This window comes from Macrotis lagotis, chromosome X, assembly GCF_037893015.1.
Source record: "Macrotis lagotis isolate mMagLag1 chromosome X, bilby.v1.9.chrom.fasta, whole genome shotgun sequence".
NCBI classification, from domain to species: Eukaryota; Metazoa; Chordata; class Mammalia; order Peramelemorphia; family Peramelidae; genus Macrotis; species Macrotis lagotis.
In genome coordinates, this window is record NC_133666.1 from 375,760,682 (window position 1) to 375,785,625 (window position 24,944).

The 24,944-nt window shown below is 32.9% G+C and overlaps 1 protein-coding gene across 1 annotated transcript in view; it reads right to left on the reverse strand.

The window, feature by feature from the left end:
- LOC141499152 (uncharacterized) overlaps window positions 1-24,944 on the reverse strand; it is a 54,584-nt gene that overhangs the window by 13,326 nt on the left and 16,314 nt on the right. The window contains 1 exon segment of the mRNA XM_074202037.1: window positions 4,063-4,118. Within this exon segment, the coding sequence (XP_074058138.1) occupies window positions 4,063-4,118 (56 nt within the window).

The window sequence follows — 24,944 nt, forward strand, 5'->3', positions numbered from 1 at the left end:
GCAATAGACATTATTAGCATATGACTTCCTAATCGGAGATTTCCCTTCTCTGGCTTCTTTCTTCTACGTTTGGGCATGGATCAGAAATTATGAATCTTAAGATATAGTTAATTATAGTTAATTCCAATCTTAAAAATAACCTTAAAGGTCAGAAATTACTGGGAAGATTCAGTCATCAGTTTGCCAGAGGGAAAAGGATTTCTTTAATAGTATACTTTTCAGAAGAGGAAAAATTGACATTCACTGAAAAACTAAAGAAAAATATGCTAGTTCCTAGATTAAAAGAACATCTATCTGTACAGAATGGACGTTGAAGCTAATTGCAAAGTATCTGTAAGTAACTCCATAATTTTGCCTTTAATTTTTCAGGGTTGAAGGATAAAATGTACTATTTGACATTATTTGTTGTTTTCTCAACTTGTTGAAAGGAGGGGTGTTATGTTTTGTTTCGTTCCTCTTTTTCAGATGAAAAAATCAATGACTCTCCTGAATATCTTTTAAACAAATAAAAATGATAGTCACATTGGGGAGATTCAAGACATTATCTATATCTAAATTTTAATTTAGATGTTTTCAAAGATATTTACTTTAATTCACTGTGACAGAGAGGAGTTGAAGGAAGAAAGAAAGAGAGAGAGAGAGAGAGAGAGAGAGAGAGAGAGAGATCTTACTATCCAAATAATGAAATGAAATCTGTATGAACTTGAAACATTTTGTTGCAGAGACATATGCTACAAACATAAATTAAGAACTGTACTTATGGAATTCAGAGGACTTTATTCCATCAGAGGTAGATCATTTTTATGATCAGTGAACCACTGCTTTTGTTAGAATAGAGGGAATATCTTTTTCCATGTGCAATTATATCTGGACCCTCTATCCTCAAAGAAAGGCAGAGGGATTTTTGAGCATGCCCCTCTAATTAATTGGTTGTTCTAGATTGTTTTGTGTACAGAGGTCTTTCATTTCACTCCAAATTCAACACTTTTTAATGCCACTTAGGCAGAAAAGAACTTTCTCTTCTTATAGAATTTCCTTTAAAAAGTGCTGGTAAATTTTCCCCATAAACCTGAGGCCTGTTAGTCATATTTATTGAGTGAGGAAATTGGCTATATTATCTTTGGGAAAACAAAATAAAACAAAATCTCTGATACTACTGTTTTGCTCAAAGATCTTATATCCTAGTAAGGGAATCAAACATGAAAGCAAACAAATGTTTGTTTACAAAAGAAGAAGAAAATGATAAGCATCATCAGAGTTAAACAAATGAGATTTCAAAGGAGGGAGTGATTTCTTCTGGCTGAGGAATGGGAAAGGGCTTCATGAAACAAGAAGTTTTGTATCAACTTGCTAAATATGAAGAAAATGTTTGAGCTAACAAGTCTATAGTGGAAGATTAACTTTTCTTTCATCCTAGAACATAAGGAACTCAAATAAAATGCAAAGGACCTTGAGGATTATCTAGTAGATTTTTTCTGTCATTCTTCCTTTCCCCTCCATGCAACACATCTTAAATTAGGTATCTATTTGGGTCCATGTAATACATCACAAAGGGTATTTGGTGACTAATAGGCTTTGACCTAAAAAGTTAAGTATGTTTATACAGTGCAAATGACATCATTTCCTGACAATGAATCTACAATTAAAACAAATTAACATACAATTTTGCAGTGATTTTTATAGAAGCTTCAAATAGTGGAAGCTTTAGGAAATGTATTCCATTTGCCTGAGTATGGAAGAAGACTGGAGTGCTTAAAACTTTGAATTTGCATTTATTGTTCTTTGAAAAGGTAAAGTTATGAGCAGTCTCAAAAAGCAGTATGTATGATAAGGAAGACTTTGGGTTGCTGAAAGATAAGCTCATACTTAAATCCTTCTTAGGAACTTACTTTGAATCATAGGAGCAGAATCAAAAAGGGAAGGAGAGAAGCAGATTTTTTTTTGAGGGAGGGAATGGGCAAACAAAATATATAGTGTTAAGTGAAGACAAAGGAAGGCAATTCCAGTTAGACAGTATAATGAGATAAGCCAGAAGGAGTTGATCAAAACCCAGTTTGGATTTTAGACACATAGAAAAAGAAATAAGGGGGGGAATACAAAAATAAATATTCAAATCACCTTCTTAAAGTAGTTAATGAATTAAGCTAATGCTGAAGATAAAGGACAAAAGGACATGGAGATCAGGGTGAATGGAGTTTAGGAAAGGTCCCATTAATTTTCACTTTTAAGCTGTCAAATCAAACTGTAGTCAAAGTTAGGATAAAAAATCCTCTATCAATCATAAAGAGAAAATAAAAGCAATGTTTCAATTGGCTTTGTTATAACTGCTTTCAACTCTCAGTACTGAATGTATACTTCTAAGAGAATATACAATGAAAGACATAGGGGAAAGAAGCAGAGAAAATAGTAGGAGGACTTTTGTTTGTCTTGCAACACAGAACCTTCCCAATTAATTAAAAAATGACCAGAGAATTTAGGGTTTAGACTCCAAAGGAATTTTAGAGAATATCTAGTACTATCAACTCATTTTGTAGTTTAGAAAACTGAGACCTAGAGAGATCATAGGCAATAATGTAGTCAATATTAAGAGGATATAATCTTTGTTAATCTACTGTACAACTATAGTCCAGTGAATTTGAAACCAACATTTTTTCTTCTATTTTAGAGAGTTTTCATTGTTGAAATAAAATATCTCTCTCTAATCTGCTTTTGTGTGTTTCTGCTTACTTTTATTATTTTGCTTCACATTCATACTTGTAGGAATAGAAATGGAGATAACTAGAAATAAGTTAAACAGTGACAGAGATAGATGACAGCAAATATTCATGTCCATGAAAAAAAAAATCCAATCTGGAATAAGTGTGGACCAAAAACAAATGATCACTAACATCATTTCTGAAATGACAGATAGGAGGGTTTGATCATTTTCCAAGCCAATTTCGGATAGTCCAGCATATCTTCTTTGTCTGTTTTTAAATTATTTACTGTAAATATGTAGTTGATTATTAAATAGCTAAATTGGGAAGCCTGGAGAAACAGCTCCAACATGTGACAGCTGCTAAATAGCAAATAATCACAACAAAGAATGAAAGACAGTTCCCACAGTAAAGGAAAATAAATTGACCAGTCAATCCAGAGGATATTAATCCTAAAACTTTTCTCCTTAAATGTAGTGCAGGAACTATAATTATGGTGGGAAAGGGACATGCGTTTGATTGGAAAAGATTAGATAGGCGGACTGACAAGGAAAGTTTAATGTCCAGGAGGGGGTGGGGAAGGAAGGGTGGAAGGAAATTTAATAATTTAAAAGTATATATATATATATATATATATATATATCTTCATGTGGATTACTGTTGAAAAGCTTTCATAATATGTATTTGTCATTTACAATAGAAACATACAGCTTGTGCAATCTCTGATTCAACCTGGGGGATTCATAAATTTCAAACATCCCTTCCTTTATGAAGTATTTCCTAGAAAATGTATTACATCATATTCAGGGAACTAAATGATTACTCCTAACTGAAGCCAGAAATCTTTTATTTCTGCTATTTGTAACAAAAAGCACACTTTGAAATTTTTTTCTAATCACAGAGCATAGTTGACTTCATGTTTCTCTTTCTATTCAGTCAAGGAAGAAGCACAGATAGAGGAAAAAATAGAGGTAAAATAAAAAATAGAGGTAAAAAATTTTCAGAATATGTCCTTTGAATTACAAATAACTTTCCTGCTTCATGGAGAAGGTTGAGTGAGTAGAGTAGAAAATGAGTAAAGAAAAAAAATAAAAATAAAAAACCTCTTACCTAAGAAATTGATAGTTCCAGTATAGAGAACCCAGCTAATTAAAGTGAAAGTGATATCATTTTCCTAAGATTCCCTGCTTCAACCCTTCCCCATTTCTACACTCTTTTCTTCTTTATTCTATTCTTCCTCAACCTTTCCAGGTTCCTGTGTCATCTTGAGCATCTCGCTCTTGTAAAGGGAATGATACCAGTCGTTAATATTTCAGTTTTTCATTCCTGCTCGGGACCTATCCCGAGCCTTCGCCTGGATACATACCTTTCCCCGGTCTTCGGACGTCAGGGACCCGTCGGTCTTCGGACGCACGGACCCTCCTTTGGGGAAGGAGGGCTATAACTGGACAGAACACCCGGTTGCAGTCTAACAAGCAGGTCTTTATTGCTTACATAGCAGAGAAAAAAAACTCTCCTCTTCCCCAGTCCCCTCCCTTATCTAGTCTTCTGTTCCTCCCCCGAGCTCCTCCCCTGTTCCTCCCTCATGGGCGGAGCCACTCCTGTTACTGGGGCGTTCCCAGCACCCATGTGGGCGGGTTCACACCCCCAGGCCTCTCCTAACCCATAGGTGGCCAAGGTCCAGAGCTGGGTCCAGAGCACATTCCTTACATTATCTTCTGAGGAGTCTTTAGTTTTAACCCTTCTATTTAGGCCATGAATAGTTATCCTTTCTTTAACCCAGTAGGTGAAACATTAAGTTGTTAGCCAAAAATTATATAGGATGCAGAGAAGACAGAAGAAGAAAGAGAAGGGAAAGTAGGTCAGTAGGATAATTTCATATATATTTAAGAACAGTTCTTCCATGAAGGAAGCTTCCTTACCTCACTTATCAAAATTCAGTTTTGGGGAAAGTTACATATAATATCTGCTTCCTTAAGGAATGGGGTAATGAGAGAAGAGCAATTTTCCTCTCCTGCTTTGCTGAATATCCTTAATAACTCCTACTGGTTTATATACCATTGAATTGAATGGCTATCAAAGTGTGAAAGAATTTTCAATACTTAATACATGTTAAATTAAGATAAAAATGAGTTTTAAGACAAAAATATTGAAGCCACCAGGATATATAATGTTATTCAAATCAGATATGGGAAAAGTATAAAATGAGACATAAGCCATTGAATAATGCTTCAGAGAGTTTTCAAGATTTCAGTAAAATAGTTCTTTAAGGTTTGAGTTTCTTGGTCCTCAATTAATATAAGCAAGGTGACAAGAGATTTATGATTTCCAAAGAAATCAAAGTGTATTCAATATGTTTAGTTCAACTGAAAAAATGAGAAGCTTATGTATGTGTCATCATGGCAGGTACAGAATTTGTCTTATATTAAAAACATTTTCTTTTAAAACAACTTTAAAAATACATAACTTTACATGTATTGATTTGTATGCCTCTGAACAGCAAATAAGTTATATTTTTCCCCATTACTCAATACATTTTAATAGTAATGTGTTTCTACAAGATTTAAATAAAATTTGGTTTCCTCATCTCTGTTTTAAAAGGGTCTCTGTTTTTAATCCACTCTCTCTCTCTCGCTATCTATCCAGCTATTCATCTACCTAGCTATCTTGTTTTTTTTTTTATTTTTCTATATGCCTATTTCTTTTCCTATTGATTAGTTTTATTCGCTTAGAAACATATGTATATATATATATATATACATATATATATATATGTATATATATATATATATATATATATATATATATATATATATATATATATATAAAATGTCATTAACAATATTTTGGAGCAAAACAAAATGAGGACTCATCTTTCCCCGCTATGCCTCAGCCATGCTGGTCCAAAACTTTTCTTGCTCCTCTTGTTACTATCCTCACCTGCCTTGTGTTCCTTCCTCCTCTCTCATAGTTACAGCCAGGAATCTCAGTTGTTCAATGTTGCTGGCCTTACTAATGCAGGTTCTTCAATCTTTCAAAGAAAAACAGCATAATCTTCTATTTCAAAAATGAAAGTTTCTGAGGTCAAAGTTCTTGAGGTCAAAGTTCCTAAACTGAAATTACTTGAGGCCATGAGTCATGTGAAATTTGAGGAAATCTTTTGAGATCTTGTCTATTTCCCTTAGGGTTTATTGTTTATTATTTCAATGGAGTAGTCCTGAAGGAATTTACCCATCATTCAGGTCACGCCTCAGCCCCTTGATCTTCTCTGAGGTCCTCTCAATATGTCTCAGGAAGACAAATGCTTTAGCCCCTTATTTTTGCTGCTGTACATTAATTTCATCCCAATATTCTGTATGTAGATGAATTCTAGAAAGCCTAGAAATTTCTGACCTACTTTAACAGCTTTTCACAATGCAATCTGGAGTTTCGTTTCCTGTGACATTCTCATTCTTTAACATAGTTCCACTCATCTTACATTACTGTTTCTTTCAATTGCTCCTTCGTCAGGAAGATGATCAGACCTCTATTCTCCCCTTGTCTATCAACTTTGCATATGACTTTATAGATGTTACCACAGTACTTCAATTTCCTTCTCATTCTGGAACATCCCTCTACTCCCACACCATCCTTCTTTCTTACATGTGTTTCTATTCACAGGACTTAGCATAGTTAATTCTTAATACATGATTGTTGACTAAATGACTGACCAATTGAAATTATAGAAATTCAGATGGCAAACTAGACTAATTCTGTATAGGATTGTTCTACTTTGGCAATATTATACTCTTAGAGCAATTCATCATGACCACTTTACTAGGTAACTGCAAGAGCCTCCTGATTGGTTTCCTGTTAAGCCCCCCCCCACTCCAATATATTTTATATATTGCTGCCAAAGCAAGTTTTACCCCTTCATCCTAGATCGGTCTGTATGGCTCCTTATTTGATGAATTTTTGTGATTTCCTGTTATATCCAGAATATACTCCATTTAACTTTAATAACCTGGATCCAACCTACCTTTCCAATGTCATTGTTCAAAACTTCCCAATTCTGAACTTTGCTAAACTGATTATCTCTCTGTTCTGAATTCAGGACATTGCATTTTCTATCTCTGTATCTTTTTTCTTGCCATTCCACAGGATTAGAATTCTTTTTCTCCTGATCTCTACCTCATAAAAGCTTTTTCTTCTTTTTTAAGATACAGTTCAGAAATTTGCTTCTGCAGGAAGATAGAAATGTCTGATTCCTCTCAACTAGTAATGTTTTCCTGTCCAGAGTTCCTCTCACATTTTTACATAATATATATATATATATATATATATATTTGCATGTATATGTGTATATTAATATGTATCTACTATCATCTATCTATGTATGTTTGTATTGTCTTGTTGGTTAAATATTTATTGTGAGTAGAATTTGATATTTATATCTCCAGGGTCTGGACATTAATATAATCAGTTAAAATATGCTATTTTAATTCAGTGCATTTGAGTAATTAGAATAATAATTTTATTTGAATATCTAAATAAATGCAATTTATTTAACCAAGATTTCAAAAAGATAAATAAAGCAAAAATATACTATGTCTATTTTTAAAAAACTTATGTTTGTTTCCCTTTAGTTGTAAGTATTCTTTTACAACATGACTACTATGGAATCATGTAAAGCACTGTTGTATTTGAACAACCTATATCAGATTTCTGACTCCCATGGGGAAGGGAGAGGGTGGTAGGATAATGCTGAACTCAAAATCTTATAAAAATAAATGTTGAAAACTATTTTTGAGATTTCTTGAAAAACAATAAATATATGAAATAATTTTAAAATGACCTGGGATTCGTTCAGGGCTTAGACATTTACTAGCAATATGACCCTGAACAAATTACTTGAACCTATTTGCTTTACATACCTCATCTATAACATGAACAGAGTGAAGAAATAGAAAACCACTCTAAATATCTTGGCCAGGAAAACTTCAAATGGGATGGTCACAATGACTCAGACATAACTGAAGATGATTGAACAATTACAGCAACTATAATTGATATAGCCATGAGGGTCTTTAGGTCCTGTAGGATGAGTAAGAACATCTAATAAAATAAGAATATAATTAGATATCTCTGTTTTCATCTAGTACATAAGAACAAGATTATCAGTCAAAGAATCCCTACATAAGAAAAGAACTTAGAGATGATGATGTCCAAGCTAGAATTTAAAAAAAAGTGAAGCCAAAGAATAAGAAACTTAGACATAAAGTCAGACAAATATCTATTTTTACAGATTTTCCTGATCCCCATTTCCTACCTTTCTTGAGTTATTAATGCTTCCCATTTCAAAAATTGTCTTATATTTGATTTTTCTAAAACCTTTTATATATGTATATAAACATCATTAATTTTTTTACTTTATTAAACATTTTCTTATTTTTTGTTTATTTAAAGTAATTATTAAAAATTTGCTTTTTACTTTTTAACTATTTGATTTTTTAAAAAATTTTACTTTTATAAATTTTACTTTTTATTTTATTAAAAATTATTATGATGTACTTAGCACAGGATTTGACATGCAGAAAATTAAGAAATATTTGATTCATTCAGTGGTTGGGTCCTAAGTACAGTCTTATCATGTAATATTTGATTTTAAGAAGACATTTTGCACTGCTCCTCCTCCCCCACTATGCCATAGTTTCTTCATTTATAAAATAAAGAAGTTGGGTCTGACAAATTGTTAGATCACTTTTATAAATTCATTAGTAACCTGCCTTCAGCAACATGAAAGTCACTACCACCTGAAAAAGTCTATTCTATTATAATAGAGTATTAATACAAATCTTAGAAATGTTTTAAAATATTAAAAATTTTTAAATGAATTGAGACTGTTGAGACATCCTATGAATATGTTCTTATTATTAATATCCAGAGTAGATATTCTGTCCACTGATATTATTTTCTCCCTAAACTATGGGTCATCAAGATAGCTTAATTTCACTCCAATGAAACAATCCTTCAAATATTTTTAAGACAGAAATTTTTTCCCAAGTAGCTTTTATTTTCTGCATACTCAGAAGATGAGAGTCATTTAAACTAATTTTCATATAGCATGGTTTCAAGTTTTCATAATTCCCTGGCTTTGGTCTACTGACATATTCCAGTATGTCAGTGTCCTTTATAGATGACAACTCTGAGAAATGAACATGCCATTGAAGAGAAGATTAGTCTTATCTAGTGTGAATACAAGGAAAGAATTCTATTATCTGATGAACCATTTAACATTTTTCTTTTTTTGTATTAGTAGTCTAGATAGCTAAGAATCTCAAACCTTACCTGACAAAATTATTATAACACATTCAAAAATTGCCCTTCTTATCCTACATGGATTAAATCTTTTTTCAATTTTATGCAAGAATTCATTTTATCTTTTACATTTGTTATTTCTTATTTGATGAAGAATGAATCTATTTAAAATGAAAGATATATATGATCGTTTTGCATTTAAAAACGTTTCATATCAATGTCAACTATCCATTTTGAATTTATTGTGAAATACAGGGTAAGATGTTGGTCCAATCCTACTTTCTGTCAGACTGTGTTCCAGTTTTCCCTATCAGTTTGCATAAAATGGGGAATAAATTCCTAATTTATTTGAATTTTTTCTTTAAGAAATTATATGTTTTAAAATTTAATTTATTTTTCTTATTCAATGTTTTTGTTCTTTTGATCTTTTTTAAAGAAAAATCCAACCCAAATAATTTTGATTACTGCTGCTTTTTATTATTTCCTTTAATTTTTAAAACTTTCTTTTTCTCCAAATAAATTTTATCAGCGCAGGAAAAGTATAAATTACTCTTGTAGACTCAACTAAAAAAAATGGAATCTTTTCTAATTCCCTCTTAATTGTAGTGCCTTCTCTTTTTTGATCATTTTCCATTTTTTCTTTTTATAGTATGCAGTTGTTTGCTTGTATCTCCATCATTAGATTGTGAGCTCCTTGGTGCAATCTATATTGCATTCACATAATTTAGCAAGATGCCTTTCAGTAGAAACTTAATGAGTTCTCATTGACTTTTTATTACTTTTTTATATAAATTAATGTTATTATATCTTAGGTCATTGCCATGGCTAGCATTTCTAGAACCATATCAAATAATGATGGGGAGTTTGTGCATCCTTGTTTTACTACTGCTTTTATTGGGAAAGATTCCAGTATATCCTATGATACTTGCTTTTAGGCAATGTTTTTCTGATTAAAAATCTTCCATACATACAGGTTTTATAGATTTTTTAATGGCTTTGTTTTCCTAATGAACTCTGTTTTAATATTATTTTTCTAATATTTCTTCAAAATATTATCATAGTCTAATACTATTTTATCAGTATTATTTTAACATTGTTCAATACACAATGTTGATTTATACTTCATTTGCACTATATACTTCTCTGGTTTAGTTATTACATGCTATATTTATCTTATGAAAAGTTGTTTGATAAATTTATATTTCTCTAAGTTTTTGACAATAATTTATAAACTTTAATTTATAAGTTTGAGAAAATTCTTCTGTGAATCCATCAGGACCAGAATTTTTTCTTTGGTGGTGTTTTTAGAATGAGTGATTTTTTCTTTTCTTTATTTTTTCACAGTTTATATTATTTAAAATAAAAAAATTAAAATATGTTAAAATTATTTAAAATTGAATTTCTATTTCCATTTATTTAATTCAGGATTTTTTTTAATTTTAAGATATTACTTTATTTTTGGTGCCTTCATTTTATAAAATATTATATAAATCTGTATAAAATATTTTGACAAAAATTTTCATTACTTCTAGTCTTGTAATTTTGCCTCTCCTCCTTTTTCAGATCTTCTTTTTAATCAGGTAGGCAAAAGGGATACAGCTTTTAATATTTAAAAATAGTTTAGTATACAATTTCTTTAGTAATTATAGTGTATGTTTTTCTTTTTCTTCTCCATTTTTTTTCAAAGCAAAATCTTTTATTTAAGGACATTTTGTGCCAAGAATACTAATAGATTATTGATCTTTTGTTCTTGTTTTTCATTTTTATATACATACATATTTATACTTTTCTTGACAATAGCAAATTTAGTACAGAGCAATTCCTGATGAAAGATGATCAGACTATGAGACAAGCCCCCAACTTTATACCCACGCATCAAAATACTCACAGCTAGAGAAACTGGCCACCACATGAAACCATTATCACATTAATATTTTCCAATAATATCAGCCCAATTTTTAATATCTCTTTCTGTGTTACTTATTTTTGAATTTTTTGGTAAATTTGTAATTTTAAATGGATATTTGAGGGGAATAATTGATTCACTAAAATTGTTTTAGTTATTTCCCAGTAATTTTGATATATTATTTCATCATTATCATTTTCTTTTATCCAATTATTTTTCCCATGAATTGTTATGTCTTCTTGGCATAGCATGAGGGAGAATTAGTATATTAATGATTAAAAAAATAGTTCATAGGGTGATTACATCATTTGGCTTTTTGATGTCTTGCTTTACTTCTTCCACATAATTTTATTTGTCAAACATTTGAGATACTGAAAGGATTGGAAAACATGTCTAATCTTCAATCTAGTGGTAGAAATGTTACATATATTGGGGCAGCTAGGTGGGGTAGTGGATGGAGACTCAGCCTTGGAGTAAGGAGTGCCTGGGTTCAAATCTAACCTCAGACACTTAATAATTACTTAGCCATGTTACCTTGAGCAAGCCACTTAACCCCATTACCTTGAAAAAAAAATCTAAAAAAAAAGAAGTAATCCATATATTTCCTTAATCATTATCTTAGCTTTATTTCTTCTATCCTTATTTCACCTTGAAGTTAACAACTTTAATTCTACCTAGTTATGAATGCAACAACTCTTCATTTAATTCCCACAATTTCCTACCAATGACAATATATGGTTTTTGTGTGGGAATTCTGTAAGGTTTGATTCAACTACTTTAGCCATGGCTACATAAATCAGTGGATATCTTTAGCAGCTTGTTTTATTTGTAAAGTCTTGTGAGATTTCTTTTTAATTACATCCCATACATTTGTCCTTTGAAGAGAAGCTTCCAACAGTTGGCCATGCCATGTTGATATAACTGCATTGGTCACTCTTAGCAGAGAGTTACCAAATGCAACAATCAACCAACCAATCTATCTACCTATCTATATAGATAAATTGACTGCAATACACATTTCTTTTTAAACAGTAATTAATTTTCTATACACCTGATAGAACCCATACAGTTTCCTTATTTTATAAAGCAAACAATAATTACTTTTGGAATGTATGGTAAGTAGAAAAAAGACATTCTTAAAAAAATGCTTATGCCTTAAATTTCACTTCTGACATCTATTACTTCTATGACCATTAGAAGGTACAAAACCTGTAGGTGTCTCAATTTCTTCATTTGGAAAATGAGGTGCATGGACTTGAAAATATCTGATTTGAGTTCTAAATCAGAGATCTTTAGAAAGGTCTGATGTAAAATCAAGAGAAAGAATATAACAAAATTATGATGGAAAGGACTTAATCTGGACTCAAAAGATAATAATTCAACTCACAGTTTTGCTACTTAATATCTAAATAATTTAAGTCACATAAATAGCTCTAAAATTCCAAATTAATATAATTCAAATAGTTCTAGGTTTCTAGTCTGTTCATCTGTTCTCTATTTTTTTGTCTTCAATCTGCTTTTGATGTTTGAGTTTTCCTTGACAAACACACACACACACACACACACACACACACACACACACACACACACAATCACATATATACTCAAAAGGATTGTTAGACGATAGATTTTTTTTTCTTTCCTGATTTCATTTTTTGATTATTTCCTTTTTTGGATCACTTCTGAAAACATGCCTAAGACATTTTCATGTTCACTGAAATGCCAGAGAAAATATATTTATTCCTTGACTAATTTTACCTTCTTTACTAAGAATGCTCCCTTGAATGCCATACACAGTTCAAAGTTTTACATTTATATATATATATATGTACACATATATATATATGTGTACATATATATAAATGTATATATATACATATATACATATATATGTGTATATATATATATATACATATATATTATATCTAGAAGAAGCAAAAATAACAAAATCCCTTCATCTTACTACATTAATATCAGTATTATCAGTGTTTCTCTTTGAAATTTAGTGAAAGACCAGAATGTCCAAAATCTACTTTAGGACAAACAGACTGTTCTTTTAGAGGGAATCTAAAATACAATTTTTATTATAATTTATTAACAAAATATTTACCATGAAAAAATGCATGAAATAACAAAAACATGATATTTGTAGCTCACAATGATTTTAGAAATTATCTCATACATCTTTTTCATCTTACAAATGAAGGAAAGTGAAGCCCAGAAAAACTCTTTCAAACTTTTCATATTACTTCTCCTAGTTACAATTTAAAAAGGGGTGGGGGAGGGATGGGTTGGACTAATAAAAAGCAGTGTTATACAATGGTTAGTGAGACTTATGACTTTGCACAAGTCACTTAACTTCTGATTGTCCCACAACAATTCTCAAAGTTTACAGTTTGCAGAGCAAGTGAAATCATTTCTGATGCAAATTCCTTTCCTCTCTTTTTTATTAGGCAAATATTCACAAAATATCTAAATTATTCATGGTTATATTTGGAATTCAAAGATAAGTAGCTTCTCTGATAGGAGGACTTACCAAGTCCTTTTTAGGGATGTAGATGCATTCTCAAAGTCTCCCTAATATTCAGTTTTCACCTTTGACATAAAGAAGCTGCAGTATGCACAGTGGCCACACCCAAGTAAACCTTCTTACCAGAAGTGCTAAAACAGGTCAGAGATAGGCCTCCCTCAAACCCACTGGTGGGATAGAGGGATGTCTACAGCAAGCATGTGAATATTTTCCTGAACATTTTGGATAGATAAGGATGATTTGCTACAATAATCATGAAGGTGGGACTACTGGCCAAGACGGTGGAGAGAAGACAGGCACAGTTCTAAAGTCTCCTGATCTCCTCCCCATCTATCACATGAAACAAACCTCTTAAAAGAAATCCGACCCACAAACCCCAGAAAGAAAAGCCAGGAGAAAAAACATCTACCTCAGGATTTGTCTCTGGCAGCAACTTTGGCCAAATTTGGGCAGGTGAGTCTTGCCTCAGAGGGAGGATCAGCCCCAGATCAGCCAGATCAACAGCTGAATTATAACCAGGAGTCTGAGGGCCCTAGAGCAGAACTTGCTGGATCAGAGGTGGGGCTGGACAACAGGGGTGTGAGTTGGTGGGATAGCAGAGGCACTGGTGTCGGAGCTGTCCCTCAGGAGATCCCGGACAGGGCTGGTGGAGAGTTCTGGAGCAAGAAGGCTTCCGCCACCATCCCTGGGCCCCTCTGGTCTGAGTCCCATTACAACTCAGACTTCTTCCCTTATAAACAAATGCAAACTACTTCTGCCTCAGGCCCAGGTGTGTGAGTAGAAGAACAAGCCCAGATGAGGAATGACCTCAGGCCAGGGTAAAGCCCACCATTGATTGAATGCAAAAGAATTCAGTAGCTTCAACTCCTCCCTTCAAGGAAAGGGAGAAGGCCTCAACCAAGGTCACAGACACTCCAGAGAATGCAATCAGCACCTCATACTGTCCAGGCAGATAAACTGCACTCAGTGAGTAAAGTCTTTAGCATCCCAAGCCCTGGGAACCAGCCCCTCCCCAACTCAGTTCTTAGCAAAATGAAGAAGGGTCACCTGAACGGTGGATCCATAGAAAAATTCTTGGAAGGGAAAGACCATAACTCAGAGAGACCTGGAATCTCTGAGGAGAATACAATCTGGTCTTCAGCACAGAAAGACTTCCTTGAAGAAATAAAGAAGGAGTTTAAAAATTAACTGTAAATTTCGGAGAGACAATTAATACCTTGCAACATGAAAACAAAACCTTAGAAAGTACAATTGGACAAGTACAAAATGAGAATAAATCTCTCAGATCTTCAAATGGGCAAATGCAAAAAGAAATTAATTCGCTCAAAACATCAATTGGTCAAATGGAAAGGTCTTTCAAAAGTAGAATTGATGAATTGGAAAAGGAGTTGCAAAAGGTTAATGAAGAAAACTCCTCCCCCAAAAAAGAATGGAGTCTACAGAAACTAATGACTCCATGGGACAGCAAGAGTCAGTTAAACAAAATCAAAAAATAGAAAAAATATAAGCAAATGTGAAATACCTCATAAACAAAACCACTGACCTCGAGAATACATCGAGGAAGGGCAACCTGAAAATTATAGGACTAATTGAAAACATTGAAGAGAAAAAAAAGCTTGAAATTAATGTTACAGGATCTAGTGATGGAAAACTGCCCTGATATCATGGAATTGGAGGGCAAAGTAGTAATTGAAAGAGTACATTGATCCCCACCAGGAAAAAGATACTAAAATGAAAACACCAAGGAATATTGTGGCCAAACTCCAGAACTATCAGATACAAGAGGAAATCCTGCTAGCAGCCAGAAAGAAAAAATTTAAATATCAAGGAGCCACAGTAAGGATCATGCAGGGCCTGCCTGCATCAACATTAAGGGAAGGAAAGGCCAGGAATGAGATATTTCGAAGACCATGGGAGCTTGGAATGCAGCCAAGAATGTACTTTCCCGAAAAGCTGAGCCTTCTCTTCCAGGGAAAAAGATGGACATTTAATGAAATGGAAGAATTCCAAAAATTTCTGATGAAAAGACCAGAGCTAAACAGAAAATTTGGACATCAAACAGGAAGTTCAAGAGACACATGAAAAGGTAAAAAAAAATGGTGGCGGTAAAAGGAAAAAAAATGCAATCCAGTAAGTTGAACCTGGTTATATCCCAGCATGGGGGGAAAAAAGATTCTCATAAATCTTGAGAACTGTAACTCTAACAGAGAGAATATACCTAACCAGAAATGATGGACATTCACGACCTATCCATGAGACTGCTATCTAAAGAGTTGTAACTGGCTTTAACCCCACTTGGGAGGAAGACCCTAATAAGTTTCAGGAATTTTGACTCTATTCAATAGAATATACTGAATTAGAAGGAACAGACACTCAGTATTTTCTATGACTTAGAATGATCTAAAAAACACTACCTCCTTCAAAAGAGACTGGAGGAGGGAGGGGAGTGAATGGAGTAAATATCATTACGCTAAGAGATACAAAAAAGCCTATGGCAATAGAGAGGAAGAAGGGAGCAGAGGAGAAACACCTGATTCTTCTTCTCATCAGACTTGGCTTAAAGTCAACCTACACATACTCAGTTAACTAATAAAACATCTAACCTTACAAGTATTAAAACGGGAAAAGAGGAGGTGGGATGGAGAATGGAAAAGGGAGTGGGGGGGAAAATGGGGAAATATGAAAAGGAAGTGAAGGGAAAAGGGAAAAGATGAAAGGGGAAAGAAAGAATAGGGTGTGATATAGGAGGGCAAACACACTGAATGGAGTGGTATTCAGAAACAAAATACTGGGGGATATGGATAAGTGAGGGAAGGGGGGAAAATACAAATGGAGGGAAGATAGGATGGAGGGCAATAAAGAATTAGTAATCATAACCTTGAATGTGAATGGGATGAAATCTCCCTTAAAATGTAAGTGAATAGCAGAGTGGATTAAAAGTCAGAATCCTACAATATGATGCTTACAAGAAACTGATTTGCAGTAGAGACATACATATAGAGTAAATGTAAAAGGCTGGAACAAAAAACTATTTTTCTTCAGCTGAAGCAAAAAAAGCAGGGGTAGTAAACCTTATCTCAGACAAAGCAGTAGGAAAAATAGATAGTGTCAAAAGAGATAAGGAAGAAAACTTTAACCTACTAAAAGGTACCACAGATAGTAAAAGCATTTCAATATTGAATATATATGCACCCAGTGGGACAGCACTCAAATTCTTATAGGAGAAGCTGAAAGAACTACAGGAAGACATAGACAGCAAAACTCTCCTAGTGGGAGACCTCAACCTCCCACTATAAGATCTAGATAAATCAAATCATAAAATAAACAAGAACGAAGTTAAGGAGGTAAATAGATTGTTAGAAAAATTTGATATGGAGGCTTATGGAGGAAATTGAATGGGGATAGAAAGGAATATACCTTTTTCTCTGCAGTACATGGAACTTATACAAAACCTGACCATGTACTAGGACATAAAAACCTACTGATCAACTGCAGAAAGGCAGAAATAGTGGATACATCTTTCTCAGATCAGAATGCAATAAAAGTCATATGCAATACTGGACCAAGGAGATATACACCCAGACAAATTGGAAACTGAATAACCTCATTTTAAAAAATGAGTGGACCAAAAAACAAATTATAGAGTTAACCATTTTATAGTAGATAACGATAATAATGAAACAATATACCAAAACCTATGGGATTCATTCAAAGTGACTCTCAGGGGTTATATTGTAGCTCTAAATGCTTACAGGAATAAAATGGAGAAAGAGGAAATCAATGAACTAAACATACAACTAAAAAAATTAGAAAATGAACAAATCAAACATCCCCAATTAAATACTAAACTAGAAATTCTAAAAATTAAAGGAGAAATTAATAAAATCAAAAGGAAAAAACTATTGAATTTATAAATAAAACCAAAAGTTGGTATTATGAAAAAACCAATAAAATTGATAAACCTCTGGTCAATTTGATTAAAACAAAGAAAGAAGAAAACCAAACTGCTAGTATCATAAATGAAAAAGGTGAACTCACCACCAATGAGGAGGAAATTAAAGTAATAATTCGAAATTATTTTGCCCAACTCCATGCCAATAAATTTGATAATCTAAGTAAAATGGATGAATATTTACAAAAATATAAGTTGCCCAGGTTAAATGAAGAAGAGTTTAAATACATAAAAACAACCATATCTCAGAAAAAGAAATTCAACAAGCCATTATTGAACTCTCTAAAAAAAATCTCCAAGGCCTGATGGATTCACAAGTGAATTCTACCAAACATTTAAGGAACAATTGGTTCCAATTCAATTATACATAAACTCTTTGGAAAAATAGGGAAAGATGGAACTCTGCCTAACTCTTTCTATGAAACCAATATGTTGCTGTTACCTAAACCAGGAAGAGTTAAAACAGAGAAAGAATATTATAATCCTATTTCCCTAATGGATATAGATGCAAAAATCCTAAATGAAATCTTAGCAAAAGGATTACAACAAGTTATCACTAGGAAAATATATTATGATCAAGTAGGATTAATTCCAGGAATGCAGCGTTAGTTTTAGTATACTCAATTATATCAACAGCAAACACATCAGAAATCACATGATCATATCAATAGATGCTGAAAAAGCTTTTGAAGTAATACAGCATCCATTCCTATTAAAAACACTAGAGAGTGTAGGAATAAATGGACAATTCCTTAAAATAATTAGCAGTATCTATCTGAAACCATCAATAAGCATTATATTCTATGGGGAGAGGATAGAGGCATTCCCAATAAGATCAGGGATGAAAAAAGACTGCCAATTATCACCACTACTATTCAATATTGTATCAGAAATGTTAGCATCAGCAATTAGAGAAGAAAAAGAAATTAAAGGAATTAGAATTGGGAAGGAAGAGACAAAACTCTCACTCTTTGCAGATGACATGATGGTCTACCTAGAGAATCCCAAGAAATCATTCAAAAAACTACTGGAAACAATTAGCAATTTTAGCAAAGTTGCAGGTTATAAAATAAACGGTCATAATTCCGCAACTTTTCTTTATATGTCTAGCAAGATGCAGAAGGAAGAGCTAGAAAGAGAAATCCCATTCAAAGTAACCTCAGACAATATAAAATACTTGGTAGTCTATTTGCCAAGACAGACTCAGAATCTTTTTGAAAATAATTATAAAACACATCTCACACAAATTAAATCAGATTTAAACAACTGTGCAAATATCAACTGCTCATGGATAGGTAGAGCTAATATAATAAAAATGACAATTCTACCCAAACTAAACTATCTCTTTAGTGACCTACCAATCAAAATTCCAAAAAAAAAATACTTTAATAAGTTAGAAAAAATTGTAAGTAAATTCATATGGAGAAATAAAAAGTCAAGAATTGCCAGGAGCTTAATGAAAAAATGTGTAAAAGAAGGTGGCTTAGCCCTACCTGATCTAAAATTATATTATAAAGCATCAGTCATCAAAACTGTTTGGTATTGGCTAAGAAATAGAGTGGTGGAACAGTGGAATAGACTAGGTGTAAAATCAGGAGATGATTAGAGTAATCTGCTGTTTGATAAACCCAAAGATTCCAGCCATTGGCATAAAAACTCCCTCTTTGATAAAAACTGCTGGGATAATTGGAAGTTAGTATGGAAGAAACTTAAATTAAACCAACACCTAACAACTTTTACCAAGATAAGATCCAAATGGTTACAGGAGTTACACATAAAAAAACAATACTATAAACAAATTAGAAGATCAAGGATTAGTTTACCTCTCAGATCTATGGAAAGGGGAGCAGTTTATGACTAAGGAAGAGTTAGAGAACATCACCAAAAACAAATTAGATGATTTTGATTACATTAAATTAAAAAGCTTTTGTAGATGAAACCAACGTAACCAAGATCAAAAGCAATGTAGTAAATTGGGAAACAATCTTTACAACTAATGATTCTGAGAAAGGACTGTTTTCTAAAATATACAGAGAACTCAGTCATGTTTCTAAAACAAAAAGCCATTTCCCAATTGCCAAATGGTAAAAGGATATGCAAAGGCAATTTACAGATGAGGCGATCAAAGCAATCCATAGCCATATGAAAAAATGCTCTAAATCATTAATTATTAGAGAAATGCAAATTAAAACTTCTCTGAGGTACTACCTCACACCTTTCAGATTGGGCAATATGACTAGAAAGTATAATGATAATTGTTGGAAGGGTTGTGGGAAATCTGGGACACTACTACACTGTTGGTGGAGCTGTGAACTCATCCAACCCTTCTGGAGAGCTATTTGGAACTATGCCCAAAGGGCAACAAAACTGTGCATACCCTTTGACCCAGCAATACCACTACTGGGTCTATACCCTGAAGAGATGATAAAAAAAGGGTAAAAATATTACTTGCACAAAAATATTTATAGCACCCCTGTTTGTGGTGGCATAGAATTGGAAATCAAGTAAATGTCCTTCAGTTGGGGAATGGCTTAGCAACCTGTGGTATATGTATGTCATGGAACACTATTCTATTATAAACCAGGAAGGATGGGATTTCAGGGGAGCCTGGAGTGATTTGCATGAACTGATGCTGAATGAGATGAGCAGAACCAGAAAAACACTGTACACTCTAACATCAACATGGGAGTGATGTTCAACCTTGAAGGATTTGCTCATTCCATCAGTGCAACAATCAGGAACAATTTGGGGTTGTCTGCAAAGGAAAGTGCCAGCTGTATCCAGATAAGGAGCTGTGGAGTTTGAACTAAGTTCAAGGACTATTCCCTTTAATTTAGAAAAAAGCAGATATCTTATTGTCTGATCTTGTCACCTCTTAGACTTCTCTTTTCTTCTTTAAGGATATGATTTCTCTCTCATCACATCTAGTTTGGATCAAGGTACAACATGGAAACAAAGTAAAGACTGACAGAGTACTTTACTGACAGAGAGCGGGTTGGGGGAGGGAAGCAAGATGGGGCGGGAAATTGTAAAACTCAAATAATATCTTTAATAAAAATTAATTTAAAAAATAATCATGAAGGTGGAACACTGAGTATAGTCATACATGGAAGATGGCAAAGTCATCTACAGTATCCCAGACTCCAAACAGTTGGGTTTTGTTTTTGTTTTTGTTTTTGTTTTGTTTTTTTAATTTTGTCTTGTTACTAAACTTTGATGACACTGGAAGAGAGAGTGGGGCTGATAACTTTGACCAACTCTGCCTCATTTAAATCCAATTCAGGCACAAGTCAAGACATCATCCATTTGTAATGACTTTGGTTCTTTTTGGAAATGAAGGAAGAAAAGTAAAACAAAAACATATTTCTTGTGTATATGGGTAGGAAAAATATCCTACCAACCACCACTACCACTAACTCTATGCAAAATAGGCTAATTTTCCCTTAAAATCATTGTAATCCTTTTTTTTTTTTTGTGATTTGTTTGACTCAGTGATAGAAAAGCTATCATTTCCTTATTACCTTGGTGTAAAGTAGTCATCAGGAATTATTTGCATCAGAATGAATATTGTAAGCCAAAGGTCCTTCATACAGTTGAATCAATTGGAAGTTCTCTTAATGCCTATTCTTTTTGAATATTCTTTCACTGTTTTTGTATCAGTGAATCTCTTATTATTAATGTTGTAAAGAGGTATACATTTTTACTTTTGTTCCAATATTGAATCTATGTCACCAGTGAACTGGGCTGACAAAGTCCCAGTCCACAAAAAAAAAAAACCTAATGTATATTGGCAAGCAATTTTCAAACTATGGCAAATAGTCAAAGAGCAAACAAGGATGTTGCTTTTCTCTTCTGCAGAGAGAAGTATATGATGAAATGTGCTACAATACTACTGAGTCAGAAAGATTGTTCTACAATTTTATCATTAAAAATAAACAGACATTTGTTTGAAAATTATCTTGTGCAATCTTTTTCAAAAGGAATAAACCTAGAAGATATCAGGAAAGGAGAATATAGAACAAGTTTGCCTCATTTTGTTCAAAAATGAAACATGGGGTGGCTAGGCAGTGCAGTGCATAGAGCACCAGCCCTGGAGTCAGTAGTACCTGAGTTCTAATCCAGCCTCAGTCACTTAGTAATTACCTAGCTGTGTGGCCTTGGGCAAGCCACATAACCCCATTTGCCTTGCAAAAACCTAAAAAAAATTAAACAGCATACTATATTGGTTGGGCTGCTGGAAATGAAGATTGATAGACCCACAGTTTGTTTTATTTTGTCTTTTGACTCTTACCAGGTGTGGCATCCAGAAAAAGTCATCTCACCTCTTGGGTGAGTCAGTTATCAAGTTGATATCAATCTTCATTTCTTCACATTTCACATCTGTAAAATGAGGATATAGGATATGACATCATCTAAGGTTTGTTGATTCTATCATTATAAATTAAAAGGGAAATTCATATCATAGATAATACTAAAATTTTAAATGCTAACATTATTAAAATATTACTTATTGTTCAGTCTAACTACAAATAGGGCTTCAGACTGCAGATCCAGTGATTACCTAGTTACTGGTATTCAATTATACCATCATATTCTGTATCAAGCATCTAAGATATGGGAATAAAATGAGTCATTTTCTTTTGATAAATTAAAACAAAGATAAAATTGAAATTTTTTTATTAAAAGGTACAATATATTTTTAGAGTATATATATATATATCTTCCTTTCTCTAGGATTTATTTTACTTTTATAATTTCACATATCCTACCATTGATACATTTTTTTTTACAAATTTTATGATGATTAAAATTTCTATAGCATTTAGTTTCCTTCTGCCCTTCTTATCAATTACAACAATACTGTATTAATGTAGAGAAAAATAAGTCTAGATTTATTTGAATATGAAAAATTTTATGAAAATTAATTATGTGGGGAGTACAATCCATCTGGCATTATATAATTTTTATGAAGCTTCTTTTTTACAACTTAACAATGAAACACTGCTAAGGAAAATATAGTGTTAGAAAGGATATATTTTCATCCATTGGTACAATAGATATGCAGTGCTTAAAGAATTAGATTATGAAAGGATTAGATCTCATTGAATAGAGCATAATTCTTAGGTACAAAAAAGATTTTAAATCCTCATCAGTTTTTTTTTTTAAAAAGAATATAGACATCTTTTAAAGAACAATGTTTCTTGTTGTAAAGTCTTTTTTTAAAAAATATGTATCCTTCTAGTCAAGACAAAAAATGAAACATAAAAATAGATCTACTTTATTCAGAGAAAAGTATTTTACTTGAGAATAAAAGATTGAAGTCTCATCTCATAATATTAATAAAAGAATACAAACCAAGGTGAACAAGACCTAACTTCAATAAGCATTAATTTAGCCTATGCATCAAAAAGACTTTCTGAAAAAGGAGGGTAATTATAAAACAGACAGTGCTACAAAGTTTGTTCAAGAGCTCTCTGGACCTCAATCTTAATAACTGTGTTTAGCACTTATCACATGAAGGGGTAGCCCCCAGTCTAGTTAAAGTTGAAGAATTTAACTTTGATACAACTTGAGATTTTGTGATCTCAGAATATTCTCATAGAATCAGAGTCATAGAATCTGAGAATTGACAGTAATTCCAGAGGTCACCTAGTCCAACAACTGCCAACAAATAATCCTAATGATATTCTATTAAATAATGGAAATTTCACAGGTTCTTAGTTTAAACCATTCCATTTTAAGATGACTGAAATTGTTAGAAGTTTTCTTAAAATGCACTTAAATATGCCAATAGGTAATTTCTCTATATTGACCTAAATCTTTTTTTCCTGAGAAAATTACATGATTCTTCTGTTTTCTTATTCCATATCTATCATATATAGCAGTTTATTTGCTTTTTTGTTTTGTTTTGACTTTTTTCACGGCAATGGTCACACAGCTAAGTAACTATTATGTATCTGAGGTTGGATTTGAACTCAAGTCCTCCTGATTCCAGGGCCAGTGCTCTATCCATTGCACCACCAAACAGCCTCATATGTAGCAATTTAAATGGTTACAGATTAAGTTCTTATCCCTACATCTTTTTTCTTCCCCATGGCAAAAAGTTTCTTCAATCTTTACTCAAAAAATATGGTTTTGAATACCTTCAAGAGACAGGGTAGAGCAGTAACCACCTTAAAATCCAAGCAGGTCTAAGTTCATGTCTCATTTCTGATGCATACTGACTATGTGATTCTAAGGAAAGTCTCTTAAAATTTCAGTGCTCTAGGTTGTATTCTAAAATTGCAGAAAATGTAATATGCGCATGGGTTGAGGTAGTTTTCCTATTTGGGAGTTCCTTTAACCAATGAAATTGTAAGTGAAGTTCCTGTTCCTATTCTTGCCCTTATTGCATTTCTTTTCAGCTGCCTCAATCTTAGCAACAAGCTTCATGAAATAACTGGGATGATAGGAGATGGTGCAATTGGACACAATATTATGGATGCAGTTTGATTAGAGAAGAAGTACAAGAAAATAAATACCTTCTTTTTTCTAGGTACTGTTCCTTTCATGATGAAGCCTTTGTTAATGTATTTTAAAGTGTTATGTCACTCTGGAGTGGCTAGGTGGTGCAGTGGATAAAGCACCGGCCCTGGAGTCAGGAGTACCTGGGTTCAAATCCGGTCTCAGACACTTAATAATTACCTACCTGTGTGGCCTTGGGCAAGCCACTTAACCCCGTTTGCCTTGCAAAAAAACCTTAAAAAAAAGTGTTATGTCACTCTGCTGATTTCATACTGACCTCATTATATTCTAAAACCTAGCTGTTTTTATAGGAATAACTTTTTAATTATAGCTCATTTCTCTTTTAACTTTGAAGTGATCTTTGAAACCTGAATGTAGAGTTTTATATTTATCACAATTAGCTTTTTTTTAATAGATGTGTTCAATTGCTCCAATATTTTTACAGAATCTTGATTAAACAATGCTATCTTTCTTATTTCTCTAAAAATGTTCATTCCTCTTGCAAATTTTATAAGCACTCTATGTCTTTCTTCAGGCTTTTATTTAAAATGTTGCCAAAACAAAGAGAAAAGACTTTTCATAATTTCTCAGTATTTTACTGATGTTAATTCCTTAATAACAATCCTCTTTGTCTGATCATCCACCAGTTAAATGTATATCCAAATTATGCTTTTATAAAATTTAGGTCCCATTATTTTCACAAGTATATGATGAAAGATAAAATGTCATACTGTCATCTACATTTATATATATACACAAGAAAAGAAATATATTTTTATCAGAAGTAGATACATTAGTTTTTAAGCATCTGCTATAGGCTAATAACTGTGCTAAACTCTGATGGTACAAAAAGAGACCAAAAAATTCCAAAACATCAGCACTCTCAAGGATCTTTTGTTTTTTTTAGGTTTTTGCAAGGCAAACGGGGTTAAGTGGCTTGCCACACAGCTAGGTAATTATTAAGTGTCTGTGAGACAGGATTTGAACTCAGGTACTCCTGACTCCAGGGCCAGTGTTCTATCCACTGCTGCCACCTAGCCACCCCGCCCTCAAGGATCT